The sequence below is a fragment of the Sebastes umbrosus genome, chromosome 19 (genome assembly GCF_015220745.1).
Source record: "Sebastes umbrosus isolate fSebUmb1 chromosome 19, fSebUmb1.pri, whole genome shotgun sequence".
In the NCBI taxonomy this organism is placed as follows: Eukaryota; Metazoa; Chordata; class Actinopteri; order Perciformes; family Sebastidae; genus Sebastes; species Sebastes umbrosus.
In genome coordinates, this window is record NC_051287.1 from 25,665,513 (window position 1) to 25,692,406 (window position 26,894).

The 26,894-nt window shown below is 42.1% G+C and overlaps 1 protein-coding gene across 4 annotated transcripts; it reads right to left on the reverse strand.

Moving 5' to 3' along the window:
- Positions 1–2,119: 2,119 nt before the first annotated feature.
- il6st (interleukin 6 signal transducer) lies at positions 2,120–26,894 on the reverse strand. 4 transcript variants are annotated; one of them, XM_037752271.1, is made up of 16 exons: positions 26,721–26,892; positions 26,205–26,288; positions 22,902–23,210; positions 21,761–21,917; positions 19,869–20,026; positions 19,563–19,717; positions 19,067–19,229; positions 18,525–18,607; positions 16,246–16,495; positions 13,286–13,456; positions 10,809–10,910; positions 9,019–9,165; positions 8,782–8,922; positions 7,525–7,621; positions 7,195–7,276; positions 2,120–5,738 (listed from the first exon to the last, which is right to left on the reverse strand). In XM_037752271.1, the coding sequence occupies exons 2-16, from the start codon at positions 26,278–26,280 to the stop codon at positions 5,127–5,129; spliced, it is 2,703 nt and encodes a 900-aa protein (XP_037608199.1). In that variant the 5' UTR covers positions 26,281–26,288; positions 26,721–26,892; the 3' UTR covers positions 2,120–5,126. The 4 variants fall into 4 exon arrangements, with proteins under 4 accessions (XP_037608199.1, XP_037608200.1, XP_037608202.1 ...); XM_037752272.1 differs by having other exon boundaries at positions 5,127–5,738; positions 26,725–26,894; XM_037752274.1 differs by lacking the exon at positions 22,902–23,210 and having other exon boundaries at positions 5,127–5,738; positions 26,725–26,894.

The following is a 26,894-nucleotide window of genomic DNA, read 5'->3' on the forward strand; positions in this document are numbered from 1 at the left end:
AGCCATAAGGCTATGCTGGTCTGGTCTATAGCTTGGAGCCATAAACACCATGCGTGTCTGGTCTATAGCTTGGAGCCATAAAGCTCCTCTATTAGATCTTTTTTAGGACGTGGCAATGGAACAGATCAGAGATCAGTGTTTAAGGATTTATTGTTGGTGAAACCAACTACACAGCAACTCTTCAGCATAGCTTTTATTTTTTTATTATGACCGGTTTGTTTAGTGTAGAAGGTCTGGGGGGCGTAGTCACGAGAGCTTATTCTGGAGGATGTATTGCTGGTCTGATGTATCTGAGTCCAACACATGGATATTTTCCGGTTTCCCTTTTCGAATGACATATAGACTACCGCCGCCTACTGGTCTGAAGAGTTATTTCCTCTCACGCAGGCGCAGTACTGTACGTGCTAACTGCCCGAGCTATGGGGTCTGACACATGCACAGTGTAACAGGAGCTGCAGTCATGCATCAAAGAGTCTAGAAGCAGAGAGGCGAAACTCTGGTGCTTTTTGGACAACAGCCGCCAGATGGCGCTGCGGGACTGCTGCCGCCATTTCGGACTGAAAACGCCAATGAGTCTGTGTCCATGGATGTATAAAGAGATGTCTGTAAATCAGAGGATATAAATCAACTTCCCAGTAGGAACACTTAAAAAGCCCTCATTTAAATCATGATGTCCTAAAAGTAGTACAATGAACTAACAGCTGAATCCAGAGTTATTTTACTCGCCATGATGAGCGGTCATCAGACCCACGGGACCGCACCGCCCTGCACGCTCATATGACATATCTGGTTCTGCCAGCTTCCTGCTAGCTGTACACGGTTGTAATAATGGATATATTGGATGTATTTCATCCCTGTTATTATCTTCTAATACACCCATGGGCTGTATGCTGTCAGCCTGTGCCGTGGTGGATGTTCCCAAACAACCGGCTATCGGCCAGTAGCTAGTAGTGCTAGTAGCATGACATCAACAGAGTTTAATGGAGTTGTAGGCTATTTACTAACACGCAGGGCAAAAGCACAGGACACCATTGGACTACATTTTGGATCCTTGACATGAAAAAGTTTGAGATTTCTCTCAAAATCTGTGAGCTGTATTTTTCTAACTTCCATTTATGTCCATCGCTCACTTTAAGCTCCTCTGGGAAGCAGCCGTTATAATATATATAATAGTATGCATATTTATGTTATTTCATTGTTCAACACAGGACATTTTGGTACAGACTTATATAAATATAAATATATGACAATAGAATAGAAATAACTTTTACTTTTGTACAACTCTTTGTAGGCGGATGTTTTACTGGCGTCCGGTAGTCACTTTCAGTCCAAAATGGCGGAAGCGTAGCTCTGCTGCTGGGCGCTGATGTTGACATGGAACCAACTATTGACTTTTCCTTCTTAATATACTGTCTTTGCATGCGTTGCTGTTGGCTCAATTTCGGCGAGTGCAGACCAAATTTTACTGCGCATGAGTTGAATCCCAAACATATGACGCGATTATGATGCCTTTTATCTCCTCTTTTCACCCTCCTTGGTCTGGACAGTTTGACTTAGTACAGGGGTCAGCAACCTGCAGCTTCGGAGCCACTCTTTAGCTCCTCTACAGTGGCTCCCTGTGGATTTTTAAAAATGCAAATAAATAACTTTTTTGTTTACATTTTCATTTTTATCTATCATTGTTGTAGGTCTATGGTACGACGGAGATTGAGGGGGAAAAAAATAAAGTAATAATTTTACATGTTATTTTATTTTTTTCTCGTAAAGTTATGACTTTATTCTCGTAATATTACGACTTTTTTTCTCGTAAAGTTATGACTTTATTCTCGTAATATTACAACTTTTTTCTCGTAATATGACTTTATTCTGGAAATCTCAGATTTTCTTTCCCTCAATGTGGCCCTAATACTCCGTAGTACATTTGCACTTTGGCCCTCACTGCATCAGACTTACAGTATATATTATATACTTAGACTATAAGCTGTGTGTAAGCTCTATAATGTTTTGCGGCTCCAGACATTTTTTTTTTTGTTCTTTTCCTGGTGGGAAAAAGGCAGCCAGATCCTTTGTCAGACAATTATATAAGTCTTAAGCACAATAATGCCAGCTGACATCAACATATCAATTAAAACATTTATTTCATATTTAATAATGGACATCATTTAGAGCATTCCAAAACAGAGAAAACCTTTAACCTTTGTCAGCATGTGATGAAGTTCTTGACCTCTTTGAAATAGTGCTCAACAACACAACATCTTGTCCCTCATATATAACATGACATTTACTTTATCCCATGGATGTAACACTTTGCAGACAAGCTGTATTTTGCCTTCAGTTGTATTTTCTGTTAAATGCTTCTGTCCAGAGCTCCAGAGCAGTGAAGCCATGAAGAACCAGGTCTCATCCAGATCACGTTGTCAGGCCACTTCCCAATAATTACTCATCAAGCTGATATTAGTAGAAAGTGACATTCAGTATGAGGTGAGTGTGATCAGAGCACAGGACCAGAGCACATTCTAGATGACGTTTGAACACTGATGAGATGAAGGTGAGGAGAAATGAAGAGATAACACTTGCTCTGGAACAGACTGTGGTGAGAGGGGGGGTGGTGTAGGAACACTGTAATCAATGTTAAATCTGGAGCTGAACTGCAGCTCCTGTTGCTTCTATAAATGAAATGAACATTAAAGACCTTACATAAACAAATAAAACAGTGAGTGGAGTGATCTTTAAACTAAATTATGTCACATGAGCAAGAATATATGTATTCCATTTTTGCTTTTTTTCAGTTTTCAAGGCAGTTAAAGTTTTTTATTGAACATGCACTGACATCATGTTCATGTCAGTGTGAACTTACTTGATTACATTCATGTGCACTGTATATACTTAAACTGAAAACATCCAATGCTCAGGTAGTGAATGTAACATCCATGCAGAGGTCAAACCCGTCCACAGGAGGGCGCTACAGCAGGAGGCTGCTCAGACTGAAACATCCTGGATCTGCCTGCTGTAGAAGCCCTTCACTCCTGAAACTCTGCTCCACACTTGTGTCACATTTCAGGAGACATTTTGAAAACGCGACATGTGACATTTTACTGTACATAAATGTGTCGAGTATGTTTTGGGCATTATTTGACTATAAAGATGTGGCTGTGTCAGTTTATCCATGTGAGTGCAAAGCTAGCAAATTACCGCAATTACAAGCTCCAATTACATATTACACAGTCCTCTCCCAAAGCATCCCAAACTATTTATACTGAAGTGTAAAAGACATACTGCTTCAAACAATGAAATGAACATTTGACATTAAAGTGGCAATAGACAACTTTTTAACTTCCACCCCACCCCTGGCATGTTGGTGCCGCAGTCACAAAGACATTCAGATCACATCCCGTGTTCCTCAGAGCCTACGAGGCCATCCAGACTGCTGCATTTTAGCAGTCGTCGACTACTCACAAAAAGTAGTCCACTAGCCGATTAATCGTGAGAGATATATCCTATTTTTCCCCCTTACCCAACAACAATGATCAATTCTCATCAAAAAGGTCTCAACTACAGACAGTAAAGGTAGGGTGACCATATTTTCAAACCCCCAAACCGGGACACTTAAGTGTACCGCACATTCATGCATGCGCGTCCACGCACGCACGGGCACGCGCTAATATGCACGCACCACAGGCTTAGCAAGTAGCAAGTACCAAGTACGCCATCAGGATGGCTAACTTGGTACACCTGTGGCACATAATTGAGCATGGAATGGTGTCAGAAAGAAGGTATCATTATAGGGGGGGTGCATTAGAGGCTGTGACAATCATGATTTATCACATTCACTTTCTCTCCCTTTAATCACAGGACTATCCACCTCATGACCCACTGACAGTTTGGGAGTCCTGTAGAGAGTTTCCCTCAGAGGAAACGTGTTGTTGTCTGGACCTTCGTAAATTATTTTTCAACTTGTTTCGTCTCAGGCTATTATAATTATAATTGTGGAGTTCAGACGACATTTTGGCCAGGATGGAGACACCGTCCGGGTGAAAGACGGAACGGACGGTCCTGAAAGAGTTATAAGCGATGCGCAGAAGGAATTGTGTAGAATAATTAATCAAAACGACACGTTTGAAGTGCACATAAGCACTGAGGGTTCTGTGGATCAAAACTACACTTAATGTAACCAGCGGATATCTGTTGTGTCCGTGTGTAATTGTGGCTTGACCACGTGTAACATCACTCTCTATAGAGACTGCAGCGGTGCGCTGTGCTGCCTCTCTGTATACTTATCTCATGCGCACAAATTAATTAATGAGTGGAACATGATAAACGTCTATGTGAGTATAATATTATTATTTTAATTGTAGTGAAAACCGGGACAATTTGTTAGTGACTGTTGAAAACCGGAACATTTGAGTGTTTTACAGATGTGTGTCGGGACTCGGGACACGTCAGCTTGAAACAGGGACTGTCCCGGACAAACCGGGACGTCCGGTCACCGTAAGTAAAGGGGAGGGATGTTTATAAATGAGCCATTCTGATTGGACTAAACCCAGCAAGCTTGTCTGGGCTGGAGATGCTGTTGGACTCTCTTGCAGGGAGAGCTGGAGGCAGAGCATCACATTTCCTGCATTCTGGTGAATTTTTATGCACCAATTTATGGTGGAAATGTTTTTATTTATTTGTAAAGGAAAACGCAAAATTCCGACGGTAGATGACTCAACCTGCAGCGTGCCGTCAGTGCTCTTCCGGTCACAGAGACACCCCCGTGATTGATTCCCAGTACTACTCAGTGTAGAGTAATCACCGTCCACAGCGTGGGGGTCTTTCCCTCCCCTCTGGGGGGAAAAAAAGCGCTATCCTCTTCCTGTTTTTGGTTGATGCACTTCCTATGTGCCGTAAATTGAGCCTTCATTTTCCCGGGAGAGATGGTGCCCAGTTCAGAAAGACTTGCGTAGTGAAAGCGAGGGAACCAATGGAAACGCTGATGGTGTCGTTACTCTACAGCCGTTACATTATGTGATCAACATTTACTTCATAATGAGAAGTTCAAGAGAAAAAAACGTGTCTATTGCCACTCTAACAAAAGGCACAGAACTATTCACATAGATGACACATCTATAGGTCTGTCTGTGTTCTCACTGTGGCCTGTAGCCACCCAGCTGAGGCTTGTAGCTGGAGCCCGACGCTGCCGACTGGCCGTCTGTAGGCGTCATCTGCTCAGAGTCCTCCTCCAGGGGACAGAAGTTCAGAGGCTCCAGCACCTCCTGCTGCTCCATCTCCAGCTGGTGGATGTCAGCGGTGTTGGTGCCGTCTCCCTTCCCTGCTGTGAAGCACGGCTGTCGGGGGAAACGCTGGGACTGTCTGCTGCCCTCCTGCAGCATCATGTCTGGGTTCTCCTCAGAGTCTAGCAGGGGCTGCGTGGACTCGGACCGCGAAAAAATAGCCTGCTGGGGTTGGGAGTTGGGGGTCTGACCCTTGTAGCCGTTGGAGGCCACCACCGAGGAGTACTGAACGGTGCTGGCCGTGGTGTCGGCCATGTCGCCGCCCTCGTCGCTGTCGGACACGCTCTGGCGAGGTGAAGACATGCAGGAGGAGCCGCCGATGCCGCTGCTGTGCTCCTCGGACAGATACTTGTCCTTCTTCAGAGGCAGACTGGTCTTGTCCTCCTCAAACACACATTTGCCGTCGCACACATCCACATCGAGCACGCTGATGCCAGACAGACAGTTCTCCTTTGGTGTCTCTGCCTGTAGAGGACAAGTTGAAGAGGAAAGTCTAATTAGAATCAGATGTGGTATGTGGCCAACAGAAAGAGCAGTGACGGTGTGGTGAGAAGAAGGAAACATGTCTGTATCGGCGTGCATCAAAATAACCATTTATCCCAAGGAGACGACAGGAGATGTGCTCCAGTATTCAGCGGGACTATATGAAAAATGTAACGGAGGGCATAATCACGTACTCCGACATAAACATGTACTTAACATTTCAGGCCCTGAATAATATGCTTAGAGTTTTTCTATAGAGACTTCACAGTCTACCCTCTCTGATTTCAAAGACTGGGTTAGAAACACCTGTCAGTTTAACACGATGCAATGATCACACGGTTGAAGCAGTCGAAACAGTTTCAGCACTAAGTGAACATTAGAAATTTATCTTTCTCATAATGACACACACTGCCACGGCATTATTGGCTGTCAGCTTACCATCGTGAAACTAGAGGTCGGTGTGTTTTATTAGCACCTTTTAAAAAGGAAGATGCTCTAAAAGCTGAGCAGTGAGTATCAGTACATAACAATGGTTAATCTGTTCCAAAGCTTTACAGTGATCTCTGAAACTCTCCCTGTCCAGTAGAGATCAGCCGAAAATAGATCATAACAGCACAAACTAGGGATGCACCGATACCGATACCAGTATCGGGTATTGGGTCCGATACTGTGCTCATGTACTTGTACTCGTAAAACGGCTCCTATACAACGTCCCCGATACCACTTTACGGTGGTGCGCCCGACCCCGCTGGGCCGGGATCCCACCTCAGCCGGCACGCACCGGCCCTCACTTTCATTGCGCCACGGGGTTTTGCTTACACCCTCTGACTCGAGCACAGTCCGCCCCGGTCGACAGTCGCACCGGGAGCAGGGGGCCGTCCCTGGCAGGGAGAGAGGGCGTAGCGGGCCTTTTGTCCACGGTGCGGCGAGGTCCGGGCGGGGAGCGCTGTAAAGCTGCGGCCGCGAGCCACCTTCGCCTCGAGCCTTTCCAAGCCGACCTAGAGCCGGTCGCGGCGCACCGCCTCGTATGTGGGACTCCCCAGCCTGCCGTGTGTCGCTCACACCCTCCAGCTGGCTGTTAACGAGGGTCTTTTGGCACAGAGAAGTACTCGTATCGGTACTCGGTATCGGTGAGTACCCAAATGTAAGAACTTGTACTCGGTCTGAAAAAAAGTGGTATCGGTGCATCTCTAGCACAAACAGGACCGGAGTAGACAAAGTTATTAAACTAATAGTGTCCTTTAACTGCTGTGAGGTGGCGGCGGTCGGTCCCAGAGCTACTGGGTCGGCTGCACTAATGAAAAGGAGCTGGAGAAAAAATGCTTTGGGCAAACAAACCTTCTACAGGTTAGACTGTTAAAGGTTGTTGGTTGACAACATGTTAAATACTGTTCATTTTGTCACCCTCGTGTGTGTCAGATCAAAAAGAAGTCCTCACTTTCAAAGGATAATCAGGAGACCAGGTTCCAATGGTGCTCTCTCCGGGGTTGGGGATCTGAGGCCAAAAATTCTCCTTGATCCTGTGAGAAGAGAGGAAACACCGAGGGTTATACATCAGCTTAGAAACTGCCGTGGATCCAAAAGCTTAGAACACCACTAGAACATCTTTCAAACATCTTCATTCACAGAGTATCTGAACTATTCACCGCTGTCCGTAGTCACACTGTGCTCTAAATTAATCAGCTCATAGGACCACGTCTGACACATTCATGGTGAGCTTCAAACCCCGCTCTGAGAGCAACAGCTTAGGTGTTCAAGTGGAACTTACACATTTTTCTTGTAGACGCAGAGCAGCATGGTCATGAAAACAATGAACAGAAAGCAGAGGCTCACTCCGATCACAATGCTTTCCATCTCTCCTGGCGCTGGGGGGGGAACACAGAGGACATTTAGAGGACCGACAACAGTCTTGTGCAGCTAAATAAAATCTTTTTGTGCATGTCTGGGAAGGAATAGATCACAAAACAAAGCGTTCTCTGCTGCTGAACTAAACACCACAGGCGGTTGAGAGGGAGCAGTATTTCAGCTTGTCATATAACCTCACCAGTGGTCTGTACTATGAAGCAGGATTTGGTGTTAGCGAGGTAACTTCAGGGTTTTCCGTCTTACGAAGGTGGATCACTTCTTACATGGGTAGATCGCTATGCTGTGGGTGTTTACAGCTTTGAATTATGTTTCTATATTTATTTTTTGACTTGGTCTTGAGTCCGTTTCACACCGCCGGAGACGGGGACGCAGCTGACGGGGACGCCTCATATGTACTAAAGGGCATAAATAGGTGTACATTTATTGAAGCTATTTATATCTGGACGACTATATCTGACTTTTGAGTGTTCCGTTAAATTAATAAATCTGTTCATTTATACATGGGGATTTTTTTCTTTTGCCAGCTGTCCTTCCTGCATTTGGCAGCTTCAACTGTGTTACTTTTAGTCTGGATTAAGTGTTTAACTTCTTCGTATTGGTCTAATATTACAGTTTACTCTTCCTTTGTAAAATGAGCCGCTCTGAATGACAGAAGACTTGTCCATGTTAGTGATTGGTCAGATGCTGCAAACACCGCCCCGTTTCACAGCCAGACGGAGAAACCCTGGGTGGATTTACCGAGTTGATAACCACCTCCGTAGGACCGCTTAGCGGGATCTCGTACGTTAGGGTTAGTTAAATCAGATAACGAGAAGACACCCTGGGTATGTTGAACTCGCTTGTGGTACGGGCCTCATATCCTCTACATCCCTCATTTTGACACATCCTGTTTATGCAAATGCCAACAATTCCAACCCAATCCACAAAAAAAAAATTCTTGTAGTATTACATGTTCCTCATCGTATTATGAATTAATTCTAAAGAAATATTAAAGCTTATTTTCCTCATAATATTCTGACACTTTTCCTCTAAACTTGAATTATTGTGAAATGTTTTAGATTTTGTTGTTGAGGTATCACTGAGCAGTATCAGTATGCTGGATGCTTCTGATATTGTTTCACAGTCTAATATCTCTATGGAACATCGTGTTATCACTCACCATATTTCAGAGTGGTGAAGGAGTGACTGCTGCTGTTGGTTGAGCCTCGGACGGTTGAAGCCCTGATCCAGGTGTCATACTTGGTGTTGCCTGTCAGTGACTTCAGAGTGTATGACATGGCGTTACCTGGCACGGTTATTTCTGCAAATGAGCAAAACAGAAATCAGCAACTAAAGATGGCAGTCAGGGTTCTGTCAGGATAATCACGTCCAGCTGGAAGTGTAAAAAACGACATACCGTGTGTTTCAGTTCCACATTTGTAGAAGATAGTGTAGTTTGTGATGAAGCCTCGCAGACTGATTTGGGGAATCTCCTCCCACTCCAGCTTCGCCTCGCTACGTCCTGGTTTACCATTCAGTCTGATGGAGGGGACTTCCAACGGAGCTGCAACCAACACAGCAACATCATGTATGCTCATCATACAACTGGAACTGAATTCAAATGGTCTGAGAAGTGAAGCTAATGCGAAAGTGTCTTAAACCTGTATTCTCTCTACCAGCCAGCAGGGGGCGACTCCTCTGGTTGTATAGAAGCCTATGAGAAAATGAGCCTACTTCTCTCTTGATGTATTACCTCAGTAAACATTGTAAACATGAGTTTATGGTCTCAGTCGTTAGTTTCAAGTCTTCTTCAATACAGCATGATGTTCATCAGAGTCAGGAATCGCGACTACCCCCCCCCACAGCTAGACACTTTAATGAGAATCACGGTGCTAATGATTCCTTGTTACGCATAGAGGGCATTGAACATATTAAACCGCTGGTCAGGGGGGACACAGGTTACAAAAACTTTACCAGAGGGAGACTTTTTGGATCCATCAACTGGATGCCTTAAAGTATCCTGGTCTTAATGAGGATATAGATTTTACATGTTTTCTGTGAGTAATAATAAATATTAAAAACATTATATATACTTTTCTTTTTCTGTATAGGCTCCCATGTTTGCTTAACAGTCTCTGTTGCAAAGTAGGAGTTGTTTCATTAATGAAGGACATGAATTACATGTTTCTGTGTTATCTCGTTGATATTTTGTTACATTTTGTAATATTATAATGATCATGTGACTGCCTCCCATTGGTTGTTGATACCATACAGGTGAGGCCACATCTGCCTTGTCTGTTTGTCTGTAAGCCCTGACGAAGACCTACAGTGGTCGAAACATGTTGGCTTTTTAAATGATTTAGCCACAACAATAAAGGCTTTTTAATATATTCTCTTCCTTTTTTGATATTTTGGAGTGCCTGGATTGCCTTCCTGTTTACAGCATGATGTTCATTTAGTAAATAACGGTCCCATTTAGAGTCAGATAGACCATAAAGCAGGGGATGCTTTAGGGCGGGGCTACCTTGTGATTGACAGGTCGCTACCACGGCGTTGTCCGGTCTGGTAGTTGTCTGTGTTTTCTTCTTACAACTTTAACCCTTTCACTGTGTGTTTTCTGTTCATGAAAGTTAATTAGAACCTTTATGGTTGCCCGAAAATGTCTTATTCAGTGTTCAGTTGTTCTTAGCTCCACCCTCTCGTCTCACTTCTGGTTGTAAAAAAACCAAGACGACCAAAAACCAAGATGGTGACGGTCACAATGCCGAACACAAGGCTTCAAAACCGCAGTCCACAAAGTCTATGATTCAAATATACAGTAGACGACTTTATACTGATGATTTTTGGCAACATCTCTGGAGGAACTAGTTGAAATCAACAACTCGAAAACTGAAATTAACAATTGGTCAAATAATCAATTATCTATCAATTGTTGTGCCCCACTCAGATTTGATGTTTCCGTGCATCTGAAACATTTGCTGCAGCCAGAGGACGCTGTTGCACAGTTTCACTGAACAGGGACGAACATGGAATGAAAGAGCTGCTGATTATACTGCACAGTCTCTCAGACGCCATAAAAGAATGAATGTTTGTGTCTGCAAATTATATTTTTATAATTCAAATTTGGCCTGCTTTCAATATTCACAATACTTCACAATACAATGGTTTACTACCGACAGTGAGTCAGTGATCAGTGTGTTATCGTACCTGCTTGCTCAAGGTAGGCTTCTGTCCTTGCTGGCTTCCCGATCCGTCCAGAGTATATCGGATACACGGACACGTTGTAGCAAACAAACTTCTCCAGGTTGCCTAGATTTGACATTGAGACCAAGAGTTAAATTTAATGTTAGTTTAGTGTAAAGCATGTAGACTCTTTTAAAACCTATAGATTTAGAGTTTCAGTAAAGTCATATTCCACCCAAACCTAGCTTTTGAGTATGACTCACTCTGTAGGCTTCAAAGGTGACTCCGTCTGTCATTAACACATTTTCACAGAGGTAACGCAGAGCAGACGTGCACATAAAAACGACATCACCGTGATGAAAATGAATGCAGACTTGATGCTGGCTGACGGATCACATCACAGTGGAAACTCAAGACTGACTGGAATGGTCGGTTTCTAGCCAGCATTTGAAAAATGCACAGCAAATCATAAAGTACCCGTGATTTATAGTTAAGGAGCAAAAACTAAGTAATGTAAGCTGCAGTTAAACACATTACCACCAGGGCACGCCTCACCATCACAACCCGAACCATGAGCCAGATCTACCACATGCACCGTGAGCCTATTACTGTTGTCCATAACTCAAACAGCAGCCAGTGTAACTACTACCATATAACCCCCATGGACATGATGCAGTATATTACAGGAGTGTACTGCAGTAGCCTGTATCACTGCTGTAGTTTCATGGGTTTACATAGCTACTGTCCTCATCACCGTGTAGATTCATCTGGCAGGGAGTACCACCGAGCACGGTCGTTCTGACTCTTGCTTTTTCACATTTTCTTATCTGAGCCGTTGCTTGCTCGTTTTTTTACTTTTTGTTGTGCTTTTATTAGTTATATTTATTTTATCTGTTGTTTGAGTAGAAGACTTAAAACAACACTGGTTTAACAGCCTGGTAGAAGCCCATTCATTCAAATAAACTCATTATCTATCAAGAACGGATAAAAAATGAATAAATAAATAAATCAATGACTCAATAAATAACTAAATATGCCATTAAATGTACCAAATGTAGCCTTTAATTAATTGATAAAATTTGACATAAATTGATATTTCTGTCTTAATTTGCTTCCTTATTTATTTACCTTTGTATTAATTCCCCTATCTACTTTTCTATTAAATTTCCCCTTTTATTTATTTATATTGAATTTTAAATGTATTTATTTATTTATTTTGCAAATCATTTTTATTTATTTTAAATTTATTTTTACATGTATTTATTTATTGATTTGTGCAGCATTTTCCCCTTACTTATTTCTGTATTCTTTTCACCAGCAACTTGGTAAGAAATCTTAAAAATTTATTTTTTATTTCTTTTTCTTTTTCTTAAAAGCCTAACCAGCGACAGGGTCTGCAAATTAGCTATGGCTAGAAGTCCTATATACATTGCATCGGTTGCACTTTAATTAAGTGTAACAATGCCTATGTATTGTCCCTGTCAAATAAACTAATAAATAAATAAATAAGGTGTAAACCTTAATAATGCTGCAACAAGTTGGTAGAATTTAAATTCCACTATATAATGTATATAAGAAAAAAACAGAATTGAAATTGGCCCCATTGTCACCGATACCCGATCCAGCTACGTGAGTCAATATAGTTTAAAAAAAATGTCTTTAAAATAAATAAAAGAGAAATGCAAAAATAAATCAAATTTAAAAGCTAATATAAGTAAATAAAAGGGGAAATTAAATAGAAGGATAGATAGGGAAATTAATACAAAAGGTAAATAAATAAAGAAGCAAATTAAAAGAAAAATATCCATTTATGTCACATTTTATCAATTAATTAATGTCCACATTTATTTGTAATATTATTTCCGCTACATTTATCGAGTCAATCAATCATTTATTTATTTATTTTTGATTTTGACAGGTTCCATCCTCCATAATTACCTGCATGTTACGATTAAATCAAATTTCCAATATCACAGAAAGTTCATGTTTCCACCTCTAAACAGGTCCAATGTGTCTTATCTCAATCAACGGTGTTTTCTATTGAGGTACCTAGAGGCATGTCACGTTCCTCTAACATAGCTTGATTCAAGGCAGCATTACCGAGTGCTTCCATTTTCATTCCCTGATATACAGGAGTACACTCCCAACATGTCCTGTTGTATTTATAGGAAGCATGGGGACTGAGACACCAGCAGGGGGTTTGGGTTGAGTGTTTGGATGGTTCATGCTCAACAAATGGTTTGACAAGTTTCTATGAATGTTCAGACTGAAAACTAGGACAACTTATTGTTGGAATCTATTGCAACTGTGTACATCCAAGCTGACCACAGTCCACTCTCCACCATAGATCAAAGTACACAGCTTTTTAGAGCCACTTTACACATCTACAGAGGGCGAGTGGTTCATTCTCAGAGAGGACATATTTTGGGTGAAATATCCCTTTAATGGAACTCATATCACAAACTCCACTCAGTTCCTTCTGTTTGGAGGAGAGAGATTACCTTTAATAGCAGTGCGTCCGATGCTTGCGTTTTCCCTCTGCCAGTCTGTCTGACCGCCACTAACCCACTCCACCACGTACTCCGACGGAGCCGAACTGTTGGAGCGTTTCCATTGCAGCCACAGCTGGCCTCCATGGGGCCACACCTTCAGCCCTTCAACTGGGGGAAACTCTGGAACACACACACACACACACATTTGATATCACATTATTACTCAGAGAGCATTCACAGGTGTCTATTTGCACGTGATGAGACAAGACGCAGCAGCAGACTACAGTCCAGCCTGCTGCCGAAAGCTTGGCTGCTCTCAGACAAACAGCTGTAGTCTCTGCTCTGGACTGATGGTGTGTTGTGGTAAGCTTTGAGAATCGCTTCATTTAAGTCTGCCATGTGGTACAGCAGGATATGGTGTTCTATCATGCATGTCAATTGGAGAACAAACACTGAACAAAAATAGAAACCCAACACTTCTGCTTTTTTCTCCCGAGTTGAAATAAAAGACCTAAAAATCTAATTTCTCTCAAATTGCAGTCACAAATTGGTCAAAAACATCGTCAGTATGCACTTCTCCTATCCGCCTGACAGGTGTGGCATATCAAGATACTGATTCAACAGCATGATTATTACACAGGTGTGCCTCGGGCTGGTCACAGTAAAAGCGTTTCTATTTTTGTTCAGTGTAGTTAGGGGCACCCTGACGGTCTCCGGGAGTCAAGGCCGTCCTCGGTTTCCTGTCCAGCTGGGAACCTTTGTTGCATGTCATACCCCCATCTCTCTCTCTCTCCCCTCATTTCCTGTCATCTCTCTCTACTCTACACTTGAAAATGAAGACATAAAACTCAAACAGTTCTTAATAACATAGCCCAGATTGAAGGAAACATGGATTTGGAGCACTGCCCTGGATTCAGGAGTCTTTTTGTCTTGTTTATTAATATGATGTACCCCCTGCTACATTCCTCCTCACCAGCATATGTTTATACTGCTGGCGCTGTGGCTTCTTGATAGGGCTGCACAATTAATCACTATTTTATCAAAATCGCAATATTGGTTGTAGGCTAAATGTGAGTCAAAATACCATTTGAGATGAAATATGGTGGTGCTGTAGAGATGTCCTGGCCTACACATCATATTCAACAGGCTTAAGAAAACATCTTTGTTTGGTACAGATCCCGCAACAATCACACCATAATCAATATGTTTTTCAATGAAAATGAGAGTAATGTTGAACTGATCCCTCTAATATTTGCAATATCAGCCAAAATAATCGCAATTAGATATTTTTTCCAAATGGTTCAGCCTTACTTCTTGAGGTCCAGGTATTGACATTACCGCTCAACAAATAACACGGTCCTCTTCCACCGACAACTCCTCAGAGAAAGACTAGAGTCATTCCTTACGGTAGCTGGGATGAGCCCGTATTACTGCTAGATAGGGATGTCAGGAGAACCGATACTTCGGTACCAAGTCGATGCCAACATTCTAAAAAAGTGACGGTACTCTTTTTCTACAGTACGCTTTTGCTGCGGGGCTCCGCTGCGGGTTCTACCTGGCACCGCTGCTCCGTGCACACCGGCTGTGACGGCTCCGTCCACCTCGCGGCGATTACCTCATTAACGTTATGGTTCCCTTATAGCATTGAGATAAACGTGAAATATTGCAAAATAGGTGCGTTTGCTTTTCACTTTTACAACAAATCCTCTGCCTCCTACTCCTACTACTATGTAGTGTCCGTCGTCTGACTATCGATTGATAGCATGCCGCTGATACGCCAAAATGAACAAAATGGGTCAATTCTTTTTATTTATTACTTAAAGGCTACATGCCTCTGTTTATTGTAATGTTCAAATGTTTTTAATAAAAGAGTACGTGTTGAATTACAGGGGATTTATTGTTGTTTTTGTTCGAATTTGGTATCGAGAATCGTGGAAATTCACTAGTATTGGTATCAACTACTAGATTTCTGGTACTGTGACATCCCTAGTGCTAGATACGACATATGGCAGTGGTGTACAGTGTTGCAGCATTGAACATGATACATGCAGTGGTTTAGATTATACATTGCAGGTGAGCTTTTAGAGCAGGGGTGGGCAAACCTTTTTGGCTCAGGGGCCACAATGAGTTTTAAAATTTGACAGACGGGCCGGGCCAGTATCAGATGGATGGAGAGTGTTTGTGTGAACTACTATAAATTACAAGGAAAAGCCATTAACTAAAAAGTAAAGAAAACGTACATTTAATTTCAGTGGGAACAGTGTCGTTGGTCACCCTTTTTTGCCAGTGCATCAAAGTTTGGTGTCAGTTTGGTTGTAGCAATTCTAAACCAATCCCACCTACTGCGCACAGAGGTTTAAGGGAAAAACAGTAATTTATGAAAAAAGAAAATGAAAACGGCCTTTTATACACAAGGGGGAACACAAGGCAAAAACCTTGGCTAAATAAAAAGTGCCGAAAGGTAGATTCGTACCCAGACCTACCGCGGTAAGAGCGCCCACTCTACTGGGTGAGCTGTAACACACAGTGGGCCCCTCTCGGCGCCCCACTATATAAATAAATAACACCACTCGTGTACGAAGCGTGAAACAGAAAATTTAACTTGTAAAACAGCTGAAAGAAGTAACTATGCAACTGCTTCCAAGAGGAGAATAATATTATAATAATATTATGGTCTCGCAGATAGGAAGAAGAATGGCTTCATTCAAGGTGAAGACCGTGGTGACGGTCAGAGTGAGGTCGAATTAGATCTTAATTTTTTAAATAAGGGCTGTGTTCGTATTGGGGAGAGGGATCAACTGAAACGCCGGGTATTGCAGGAAAAAGGCAAAATGAATGCGGTCTTTACTATAATTTGGACAATTTTGTACCAATACTCGACGGGCCGGATTAAAAAGCCCAATGGCCGTAGTTTGCCCATACCTGCTTTAGAGTGAGGCCTATAGCTCAGAGTCGCCGTGGACACCTACCATGTTCTCTTTGTGAGACGACCAACGACGCCTCGGTAGATTTCCCCACAGAATTGACAGCGGTGACGACCACTTTAACAGACTTCTTGTCAGCCAGCTGAATCTGTTTAAGGACAGTGATGGAGCCTCTGTCTGAGCTGTCTGACCTGTTGAATCTCTTCGGCTCCAAACTTCCATTCTTCACATTCTCCTTCAGGCCTTGAATCTTTACGTCGAACCATAATATCCTCCCGTTGGCAGGCACAGGATCCTGACGGGACAAATCACACACTGTATGTTACCTTTCAGCATCAACTCTGCAGAAACAATGTTTCCTTAACAAACTGGGATGCAATTACCGCAAAGAAAGCAGTCGGTATAACATTGTTTTGGTTACTATTAATTATATGCCATTATGCACTGTGTGTTCATTTAAAGGATAAGGCTGGCCCACAATTTGAAATTGTTCACTCCTTTATTAAACAGAACTTCATTGTCCTCCGAAATAAAAACACATTCCATCAACACAATGAGTGTGAGTTTATGCTGAAACAACTCTGACACTGAGTCATACTGTGAAATATAACCAAATGCATTTCATGTGTTTTTAATAGTTTTTGTGGGCTACCCTATAGTTAACGTTTTGACGTGACGTCCGTTCTGCACGACGTGATTGGTTGAAGCCTTTATTCGCGGTGCGAAAGCTCACAAAAAATGGATCATGTTCTGACGACTGATAAAGCTTTTTCGCCGCGTAATATTTGTGTTCTGTGCGAAAGTGTTCACGACAAAAACAGTTCTAATAAATATACTGACGTTGTTGTGCCCAGCTCGTTCAGGAGCATAACAAAGAAGGGAAGTCCACACAGTAACCGTTTAAATAAGCAAGTCAATTTATTAAAGATAATTCAACTGAAGCCAAATAAGGTCAATAAAGGGTGTAAAGTCAGTAGTCAGTAGTGAGGTGTGGGTGATGGGTGCTGTGAAACTATAATGCTAACCTAAAATCCCTGTAACATGAAGGATAACTGAAGATAAACCAAACCAAGCAAACCAAGCTAGGAGCCTGAAAGGACCCGCGGCAGCAGCTGAGTAACATGATGAGTCCACAGTGAGGCCTCTCACAGCGCTGCGTCTCTCATGTTCCAAAGGATAATCTGGAGTCAGTGTGGTCTTATGGTATGTGTGGCTGGTATGTATTGTCCATGTGCACATCACAACCTAGAATAGATGTCTACTGTAGCCTAGTGAGATCATACCTGAGTGATCGGATGTCTGCTCTAGCGTTATGTGATTAAAAAGAAAAAACGGATATTCATCAAACGGTGTTAAAATATCTGTTGAAAAATATTTTTCTGTGAATTCTGAAAATCCATGACTTTTCCAAATTTTTCCTGAGCCTAGTCTCTACCTCTGTACGGAGATGAAACTGACAACACAGCTGATATGATCTCATCTTTAATATCAACCATCTTCAGCTTTAGCGAATTCATAGACTGTCATGTGACTTTTACTGAAAACTGTTTGATAAAACATTAGATGAAGTGTATTCTGTTTAGGGATGCACCGATACCACTTTTTTCAGACTGAGTACGAGTACAAGTACTTACATTTGGATACTCGCCGATACCGAGTACCGATAAAAGTACTTCTCTGTGCCAAAAGACCCTCGTTAACAGCCAGCTGGAGGGTGTGAGCGACACACGGCAGGCTTGGGAGTCCCGCATACGAGGCGGTGCGCCGCCACCGGCTCTAGGTCGGCTTGGAAAGGCTCGGGGCAAAGGTGTCACCGGTGCGGACAGTCCTTAGTGCGCCCCAACCGCGTCGTGCCCCCAGGGCGCGGCTCGACCCACGTAAAAGGCGCCAGGGGTCTGCGGCGATGTCTGCAACCCACCCGACCCATCTTGGAACACGGACTAAAGGAGTCTAACGCACATGCGAGTCAGAGGGTGCAAGCAAAACCCCGTGGCGCAATGAATGTGAGGACCGGCGTGCACCGCATGAGGTGGGATCCCGGCCCCGTGGGGCGTAAGCATGTGTGATAGGACCCGAAAGATGGTGACGAGAGGTTAACGTCACGCTGCTGTAAAGTGGTATTGGTGCCGTTGTATCGGAGCCGTTTTGTGAGCACGAGTACATGAGCACAGTATCGGACCCGATAACCGATACTAGAATCGATGCATCACTAATTATGTTCTCTAACATGTTATTGATTTTGGTGTTTTATGTTTTCCAATGCAAACAGTAATATTAGTATCATTAGGTGTGACAGTTTTTTTTACCGTGATGTGGGTATTTACCTTACTAATAATCTGCACCCGTCGGTCATTTATGCTGTCACCCTCAGCAGCGGTTCTCCATAAATCCGGTTTACCTGTTGGTCCTAGGCCAAAGAGAAAAAAAAAGGAAACAAAATCTTTTAGTTTATCAAAAGAACAAAAAGGAAACTCCTCACGCTATCTCTTCCAAATCTACAAGTCAACATTAAAGTGGGCTGGGCAGACTCTTCTCACCATGTAAATTCACATTTTAAATAGTTTTGCCGTTGCACTTGGGGCTGAAAAAACATTTGTACAAATTGTCGTATACCTGGCTGCACACTGTGGCAGTCGAGCCAAACGTGGTGCTTTCTTTGTGCACAGTGCACACCTTCATTAGACACTGACGTCAGTGCTTTAAGTACTGACTGAGTGCAAGGAAGGTCTCAACAACTCAGGACTCATATTGTGTCCGTCAGGTATAACAGATATTAAACAATACATTTATCTAAAGTCCATCAATTGTCTTTGAATACCATGTTGTATTTGGGGGTCAAATGCTTAGTGAAAGCCATAAAACTCACGGTCCTCTGGTGTTCTCTTGGTAGCGTTGTTACTCCAGTCGCTCCAGTGACCGTGGCCCTCCTTATGGTGTTTGCAGCGAACCTGAGTGACATATACTGTGTCTGGCTGAAGTTTCTGGAGTCTGAAGGATTGTATTTGTCCACGAGTGTCCGCAAGAGGTACCTAAAGGACATTGAACACATCATCTTTTATTGATTTTGTCAACTAATATTAAACATTAAAGTTATAGTCCTTAAGATTCCAGTCCCGGTTGATGTGCCGGCACCTGCGATGGTTACTGGTGGTAATAATACAGGTCACATATTTAGTTGTAAATGCATCGACCACAATATAATAATAATAATTAATGGCCATATATAGTCTAGGTGTTATTGAGCATGAAGGCTCACTGACAAAACTGGGACCCTTAAATGGAACCACCAGCCTTAATATCATTAGTGCCACCTCTTTGAGAAATGACTGAGAGGTAGAATGAGACAAACATACGCTACTTACATAAATCCAACTTTGAGATCCATTTGGGCAGTATCTTATTTGATATGTTAATTTCACATATACTTCGGGAATAGGGAGAGTCCAGTTTATCAGGAGGGATGTGGGAAAAATCTTCTCTGAAATGACTTTGACATTTGATGGAGGGTTTGTTTTCACTGCAACAAAAAGACAACAAGTTGTCAAGAACATGCGAGATGGCGATCATCAATCATCATTACTGTCACATTTAGGTACATGTTTTAGACCAGAACAAGCAGACAGAAAGATGCAGACCTTACTCATACAAGATTACAACATTTAACTTACCAAACCAGCTGGCATCTTCATTCAGATGCTCAGACTGTATTGTTCCCAGTTTATTGCGTGCCTCCACCCAGATCACCAGGTTCATATGATGGGGGAAAGTATCCAGGAACGTCACGTCGGCGCTGTTGTTAGGTGTTGGCACATTATAAGGCGAGGTCCTGTTGACAAAAGATGTTGATACCATTTAGAGGAACTCAACAGCAAGGCCCACACAACGATACATACAGATGGAATTCTTCCAAATTAAACACTTTTCACAATACTCTATATGAAAGAAATTGAATCCAATGCTTTGACATGAATGACACAAATATGAGCCCCTCTCAGACATGGAATCTGTAACGCTGCTGGCTTCATCTGTCTGTTGATGAAGAGCGGTAGGGATGGTTTGAAATAACACCAAGGAAGAGAGCAGTGGTTGTAGTTGAATTATCTCTGTGGCTTGACTGACGATTACCGTCAGAGTTTCATCATTTATGACATCACTTCCTTTTTCGAGTGCGTGGCAATTTTGTTGAATGGAATTGAATGCGACCTTCACACACCCCGTCCACACTAGATTTTGGAAGGATGAAAAACCTAGCTACACTGGCCTCTGTGGGATCAAAGGTACAAGTCTGTTGGCCACGAGCAGCTAGAATGTATGCATGTTACTATAGTGACTCAGTACATCACTGTTGCACAGGCTGTGGATAAAAAGCCTGGTGTCACCACTAGCTGGCAGGACAAGCAGGATGGCCAAACTGTCAGTGTTTCCCCTATATTCATATTATAAGCAGAATTATGAATGCCGCTGCTAAAACTCCTCTGCTCTCTGTTTCACCGAGTGCGGGCTGAGCCCGAGGAGAGACAGGTGAAGTGAAGATAACGTTGTCTGTACCGGTTACAAACGGGCTCGGTAGTGAACATGCTGACGGATTCAGTGTTTTCTGGGTTTTTAAGCTGAGCTAGACCAGAGAATCTTCAGTTAAAACAGACCCTCGTTGTTCTCTGTGACGTTTGCTAGAAGTGATGTAATGTAATAGATGTAGTAGATGTAATGTATGCAGAGTGAGCACTGCACCGGACTCCTTTTTAAAAAAATCATATGGTAATTTAGGAGCCAATCTGGCCTTGTGTGCTCTGATTAAATTTGTCCGTTAACACAAAATACATCAGTCATAATTTAGTTTGAATGAAAACTCAACTCCTGGTGTTCTTCAACACTGTTTTAGAAGAAGCAAATAACAGAAGGAACAGGCGAAGCGGTTTTTTCTTTTTAAATAAGTGCTGTGCGGTGAATCTAATTTATGGCGATGTGAAGAGTTACAAAAGTAACTGATAAATATCAAAGTTTCCATCCGCTGCCCCAAAGCAGTCAACCTCAGAGAAACACTGCTGCTGTACCACCTCCAGATATGGTCTGATTGGCAGATGGTGGTCTGGCTGATCCAATCAGAATGCATGCATTTACACCTGCAGTAAGATGTGTTTTCCTGATCCAGATACAAATCGCATCACGTCAGATATACACTTATATACTAACTACACTTTGAATCCATTAGGCAAGTGTTATGGAATGAAATCAAATGGGACAATGTCTTATCTATTCTGATCGTCTGCCAGACTGCCAGGCAGTCTACAGAGTGAAGAGTGTGTTTGAAAGGGGCTAAACAGAAATGAATATATTCAAAAATCAGAAACTACAATAAGCCATGACAAACGTTAAATTACCAAGTCTTCCATACCAACAATAAAACATCTTGACGATAACAGGACAATTTGAACAGCTTCATTTAATTCCACCATGCTGGGATGTACCAAAACAGAAAGGTTGGCAAAATGTGCCCACTGATTATGAACTTCTAAACAGAAGAGGGTATGAGGCAAAAACATCTCGGGCGTATACTCACGCCGGGAGGACCTCAACGTGCAGTGTGTATGTTGTAGGGTCTTCTTTGGTTTGACGTCCTACTGGATCCCACTTACAGCTGAAGGTGGTAGAGATGTAATCTGAACCTGGAACCTGAACTGCCTCACAGGACAGATTCTCAGGCTTCCCCGGACGATCTGACATTGACACAAACAACACACACACATATGTCTTATATACAGTATACATATACAGTATCTATATACACTCACCGGCCACTTTATTAAGTACACCTTGCTAGTACCGGGTGGTCTTTTGCTGCTGTAGCCCATCTGCTTCAAGGTTGGACGTGTTGTGCGTTCAGAGATGGTATTCTGCATACCTTGGTTGTAACGAGTGGTTATTTGAGTTACTGTTGCCTTTCTATCATCTCCAACCACTCTGCCCATTCTCCTCTGACCTCTGACATCAACAAGGCATTTTCGTCCACACAACTGCCGCTCCCTGGATATTTTCTCTTTTTTGGACCATTCTCTGTAAACCCTAGAGATGGTTGTGCGTGAAAATCCCAGTAGATCAGCAGTTTTTGAAATACTCAGACCAGCCCGTCTGGCACCAACAACCATGCCACGTTCAAAGACACTTAAATCCCCTTTCTTCAGCAAGTCCTCTTCTTTTGCCATGTGATTGGCTGATTAGCTATTTGTGTTGACAAGCAATTGAGAAGGTGTGCCTAATAAAGTGGCCGGTGAGTGTATATCTATATATATATATATATATATATATATATATATAGTCCAGGAAAATGTCCCCACGGGGACAATAAAAGTATATCTTATCTTATATATATTTGCTCAGTTTGTTTTAAGCTCAGATTCAGCCTACATTGTTCTTCGTTAGCCACAGAAAGTCAAAACAACAAAACACACTGGAAATACTATATGAATTTATATTTGCCCACAACTATAGTAGGTCAAAATTAAAACAGGGTGTGGGGCTGTGCGATCCCAGGGATGTTTAGAGCAGACAGTTTGGGTAATAACTGCAACATCTGCCCTCATTTACAGTTCTAAAAACTGTCTGTAGTAAAATCTGATCACAATTAATGGAAAGAATGATCAAACCGATAAGCATTAAATACAGCGGGTTATAGGTTTTAAGTTCTGACAACAAAAACTTACAGCGCTTGGTAAGGAAGATCCCATGAATAAATCTGCCTTTGTTCAGGGCGAGGTGGGGCGACACTTTCTTGCAGAGGCAAAATAACCATTCAGAATTTTCACCGGTGACGAGGAAAGTGACATTGAGAGCTGATCCGTTGATCTTGGTGTACTGTTCTTTGGGTATGGTCGTCTTAGACAGATTCCAGTAGAGGTCATCTGCTGTAACTTCAGCTGTGTTGATGATCATGCATGTCGCCGAGAAGTTAGTCCCAATCTCTAGCACTGGAGACTGTGGGGCTATCACCAAATGGTTGTCACTTTCCCAAGCTGAAGGAGAGTAACATCATGTAGGTGCATCAGAAAACAGCGTCAAAGGAAGAAAACGGTAACGCCTGCACACTTACTGGCGTTACCTTTTTCTGTCATCTTTTGAAGATCAACAAAACAAGATACACTATAATTCAATGTTCAGAATCAAACTCACCCTAGTGGGTGATATATATATATAGATAGATAGATAGATAGATAGATAGATAGATAGATAGATGCTATCTGTTGACAGTGCCATGAATAATAGGCCATAGATCTACTAACATGTGGAGTTTAGTAGGGCAGTTAAACATGCCGAGAGTAAGAAGCTTTTTCTCATGTACAGACGTAGGCAAAGTTGTTGGTAACGTTCCGTTAAAGAGAGAAAAACCCACAATGGTCACTGAAATAACTTGAAACTGACAAAAGTAATAATAAATAAAAATTTACTGAAAATGAACTAATGAAAATCAGATATTGTTTTTGAATTGTGGTTCAACAGAATCATTTTAAAAAACAAACTAATGAAACTGGCCAGGACAAAAATGATGGTACCCCTAGAAAAGATGTAAAATAATGTGACCATAGGGACATATTAAACTAAGGTGTGTACTGTAATTAGCATCACAGGTATCTTCAAACTTGTAATCAGTCAGTCTGCCTATTTAAAGGGTGAAAAGTAGTCACTGTGCTGTTTGGCATCATGGTGTGTACCACACTGAACATGGACCACAGAAAGCTAAGGAGAGAGTTGTCTCAGGAGATCAGAAAGAACATTATAGACCTTCATGTTAAAGGTAAAGGCTATAAGACCATCTCCAAGCAGCTTGATGTTCCTGTGACTACAGCTGCTCATATTATTCAGAAGTTTAAGGTCCATGGGACTGTAGCCTACCTCCCTGGACGTGGCCGCAAGGGGAAAATTGATGACATATTGAAGAGACGGATAATACGAATGGTAACCAAAGAGCCCAGAACAATTTCCAAAGAGATTAGAGGTGAACTCCAAGGTCAAGGTACATCAGTGTCAGATCGCACCATCCGTCACTGTTTGAGCCAAAGTGGACTTAATGAAAGACGACCCAGGAGGACACCAAATCATAAAAAAGCAAGACTGGAATTTTCCAAAATGCATATTGACAAGCCACAAAGCTTCTGGGAGAATGTCCTTTGGACAGATGAGACAAAACTGGAGCTTTTTGGCAAGTCACATCAGCTCTATGTTCACAGATGCAAAAATGAAGCATCCAAAGAAAAGAACACTGTACCTAATGTGAAACATGGAGGAGGCTCGGTTATGTTATGGGGCTGCTTTGTTGCATCTGGCACAGGGTGTCTTGAATCTGTGCAGGGTGCAATGAAATCTCAAGACTATCAAGGCATTCTGGAGCGAAATGTGCTGCCCAGTGTCAGAAAGCTTGGTCTCAGTTGCAGGTCATGGGTCCTCAAACAGGATAATGACCCAAAACACAGCTAAAAACACCCAAGAATGGCTAAGAACAAAACATTGGACTATTCTGAAGTGGCCTTCTATGAGCCCGGATCTAAATCCTATTGAACATCTGTGGAAGGAGCTGAAACATGCAGTCTGGAGAAGGCACCCTTCAAACTTGAGACAGCTGGAGCAGTTTGCTCACGAGGAGTGGGCCAACATACCTGTGGACAGGTGCAGAAGTCTCATTGAGAGTTACAGAAATCACTTGATTGCAGTGATTGCCTCAAAAGGTTGTGCAACAAAATATTAAGTTAATGTTACCATCATTTTTGTCTAGGCCAGTTTCATTAGTTTGTTTTTTTAAATGATTCTGCTGAACCATAATTCAAAAACAATATCTGATTTTCATTAGTTAATTTTCAGTGAATTTTTATTTATTATTACTTTTGTCAGTTTCAAGTTATTTCAGTGACCATTGTGGGTTTTTCTCTCTTTAACGGAACGTTACCAACAACTTTGCCTACGTCTGTATATTGACCACTTTTCTGGCAGAATGATTGAAGTAATCATGATAGCCATTATAATTATAATGTGTAAATAGTTTGGAACATGATCAAAGCACAGAGAAAATTAGAGAATCTTATTAAAATCCTTTTTTTTCTGGGGGAGGACCCACTGGATAAAGTTGTTCTATAGACCACTCCTTGTTTGGTTACTCCACAGGGTGTATGGTTAAATGCTGTCTTCAAGGCAGACATACTGTACTGACTGATGTAGCTAACAGCAGGCTCTAGGTTATTAACAATGGTTCCATGTGCCATGCCAGTGAGCCTACATGTACAATGCCAGAGCCCTTGAATTGAAGCATCTAAGTTGAATGCAGCCATTATTAATGTTATTAGTTCCACCTGTTTCCCTGCTGTGACATGTAAAAAAGATGTTAATGGTAACGTTAGGTCATTGTGTCCTCACCAAGGCAGCAGCAGATGTGACATTTAAAATGCAGACAGTGATTTAGAGAAATAAATAAATACATAGAGTCAATGTTTAAGGTCCCATATTGTAAAAAGTGAGATTTTCATGTCTTTTATATTATAAAGCAGGTTTAAGTGCTATATATATATACTGATAAACTATCAAAACGCTCAATATACGGAGAAATATACACAGACCGTATTCAAAAATTGCACGTTTGAAACAAGCCGTTAGGATTTCTGTCTATTTGTGATATCACAAATATACATATTTACACGGTTTTGAACGTAAACATACTAAATGTGTCCCAGTTTATTTCCTGTTGCAGTGTATGTAAATAACATCAGCTGACAGGATGTAAACATGGACCCAAACTGTTGCCTAGCAACGCAATTCTGCTGCAATTCCATTGAAATACACTAAAACGGAGCATTTCAGACAGAGGGTGAATACAGGTATATTCAGGCAGACAGTATGAGGAAAAGAATGTGTTTTTTTGAACATTACAGCATGTAAACATGTTCTAATAGAAACACAAAATACAAGTATGAACCTGAAAATGAGCACGATATGGAACCTTTAAGATGTAACAGGGTACTGACCTCCTCTAGCAGGGACCGTTAGAGCTGAGGCGAGGCAGGCTGCCAGCAGCAGCTGGAGAGCTCTTCCAGACACCATGATGATGACTAACCGGGAACACAAACACACAAACACAAAGTCAGACTGGAGGACCAAGGTCCAAAACATTACAAACTTTAAAAGTCTCTAACAAGTCCTGAATGTCACGTCGAGGCAGACTAATCGGTTGTTGATCAGATCTGAGCATGTTAATGTTTCCACCTCATCTGTTCTCTTATCATCATGCTGACATACTGAGGTCAACGCTACAGGATAATATGATTATTATTATTACTCACGTTGTTAGCTGACTACCGTAAAGCAGCCCAGACAGACGGTGGTAGCGTGTGGCTAACTAACCACGTAGGCCTGCGTTATGGAGGTTAGCATCTTAGCATTGGGAGCTAACCCTGCTAACGCCATGTTGTTTCCGCACAGGTTATTATTCATGTTACTAAAGATGAGTATTACTTAGTTTAATAAAGATGAGCATTACTTACCTACCTGGCTTCACTGTTCTCCCTGTGTGACCGCTGTTAGATCGATACCATCTTTACGTTTTACTAACAACCTGTCTTTATGTTTCATTTGCGTCACTACCGTGCCAGTGTGTTTCTGTGGAAGAACAAGGCCTATGAAAGGAGGTTGGGTCACGGGCAGACATCGGTCTTGGG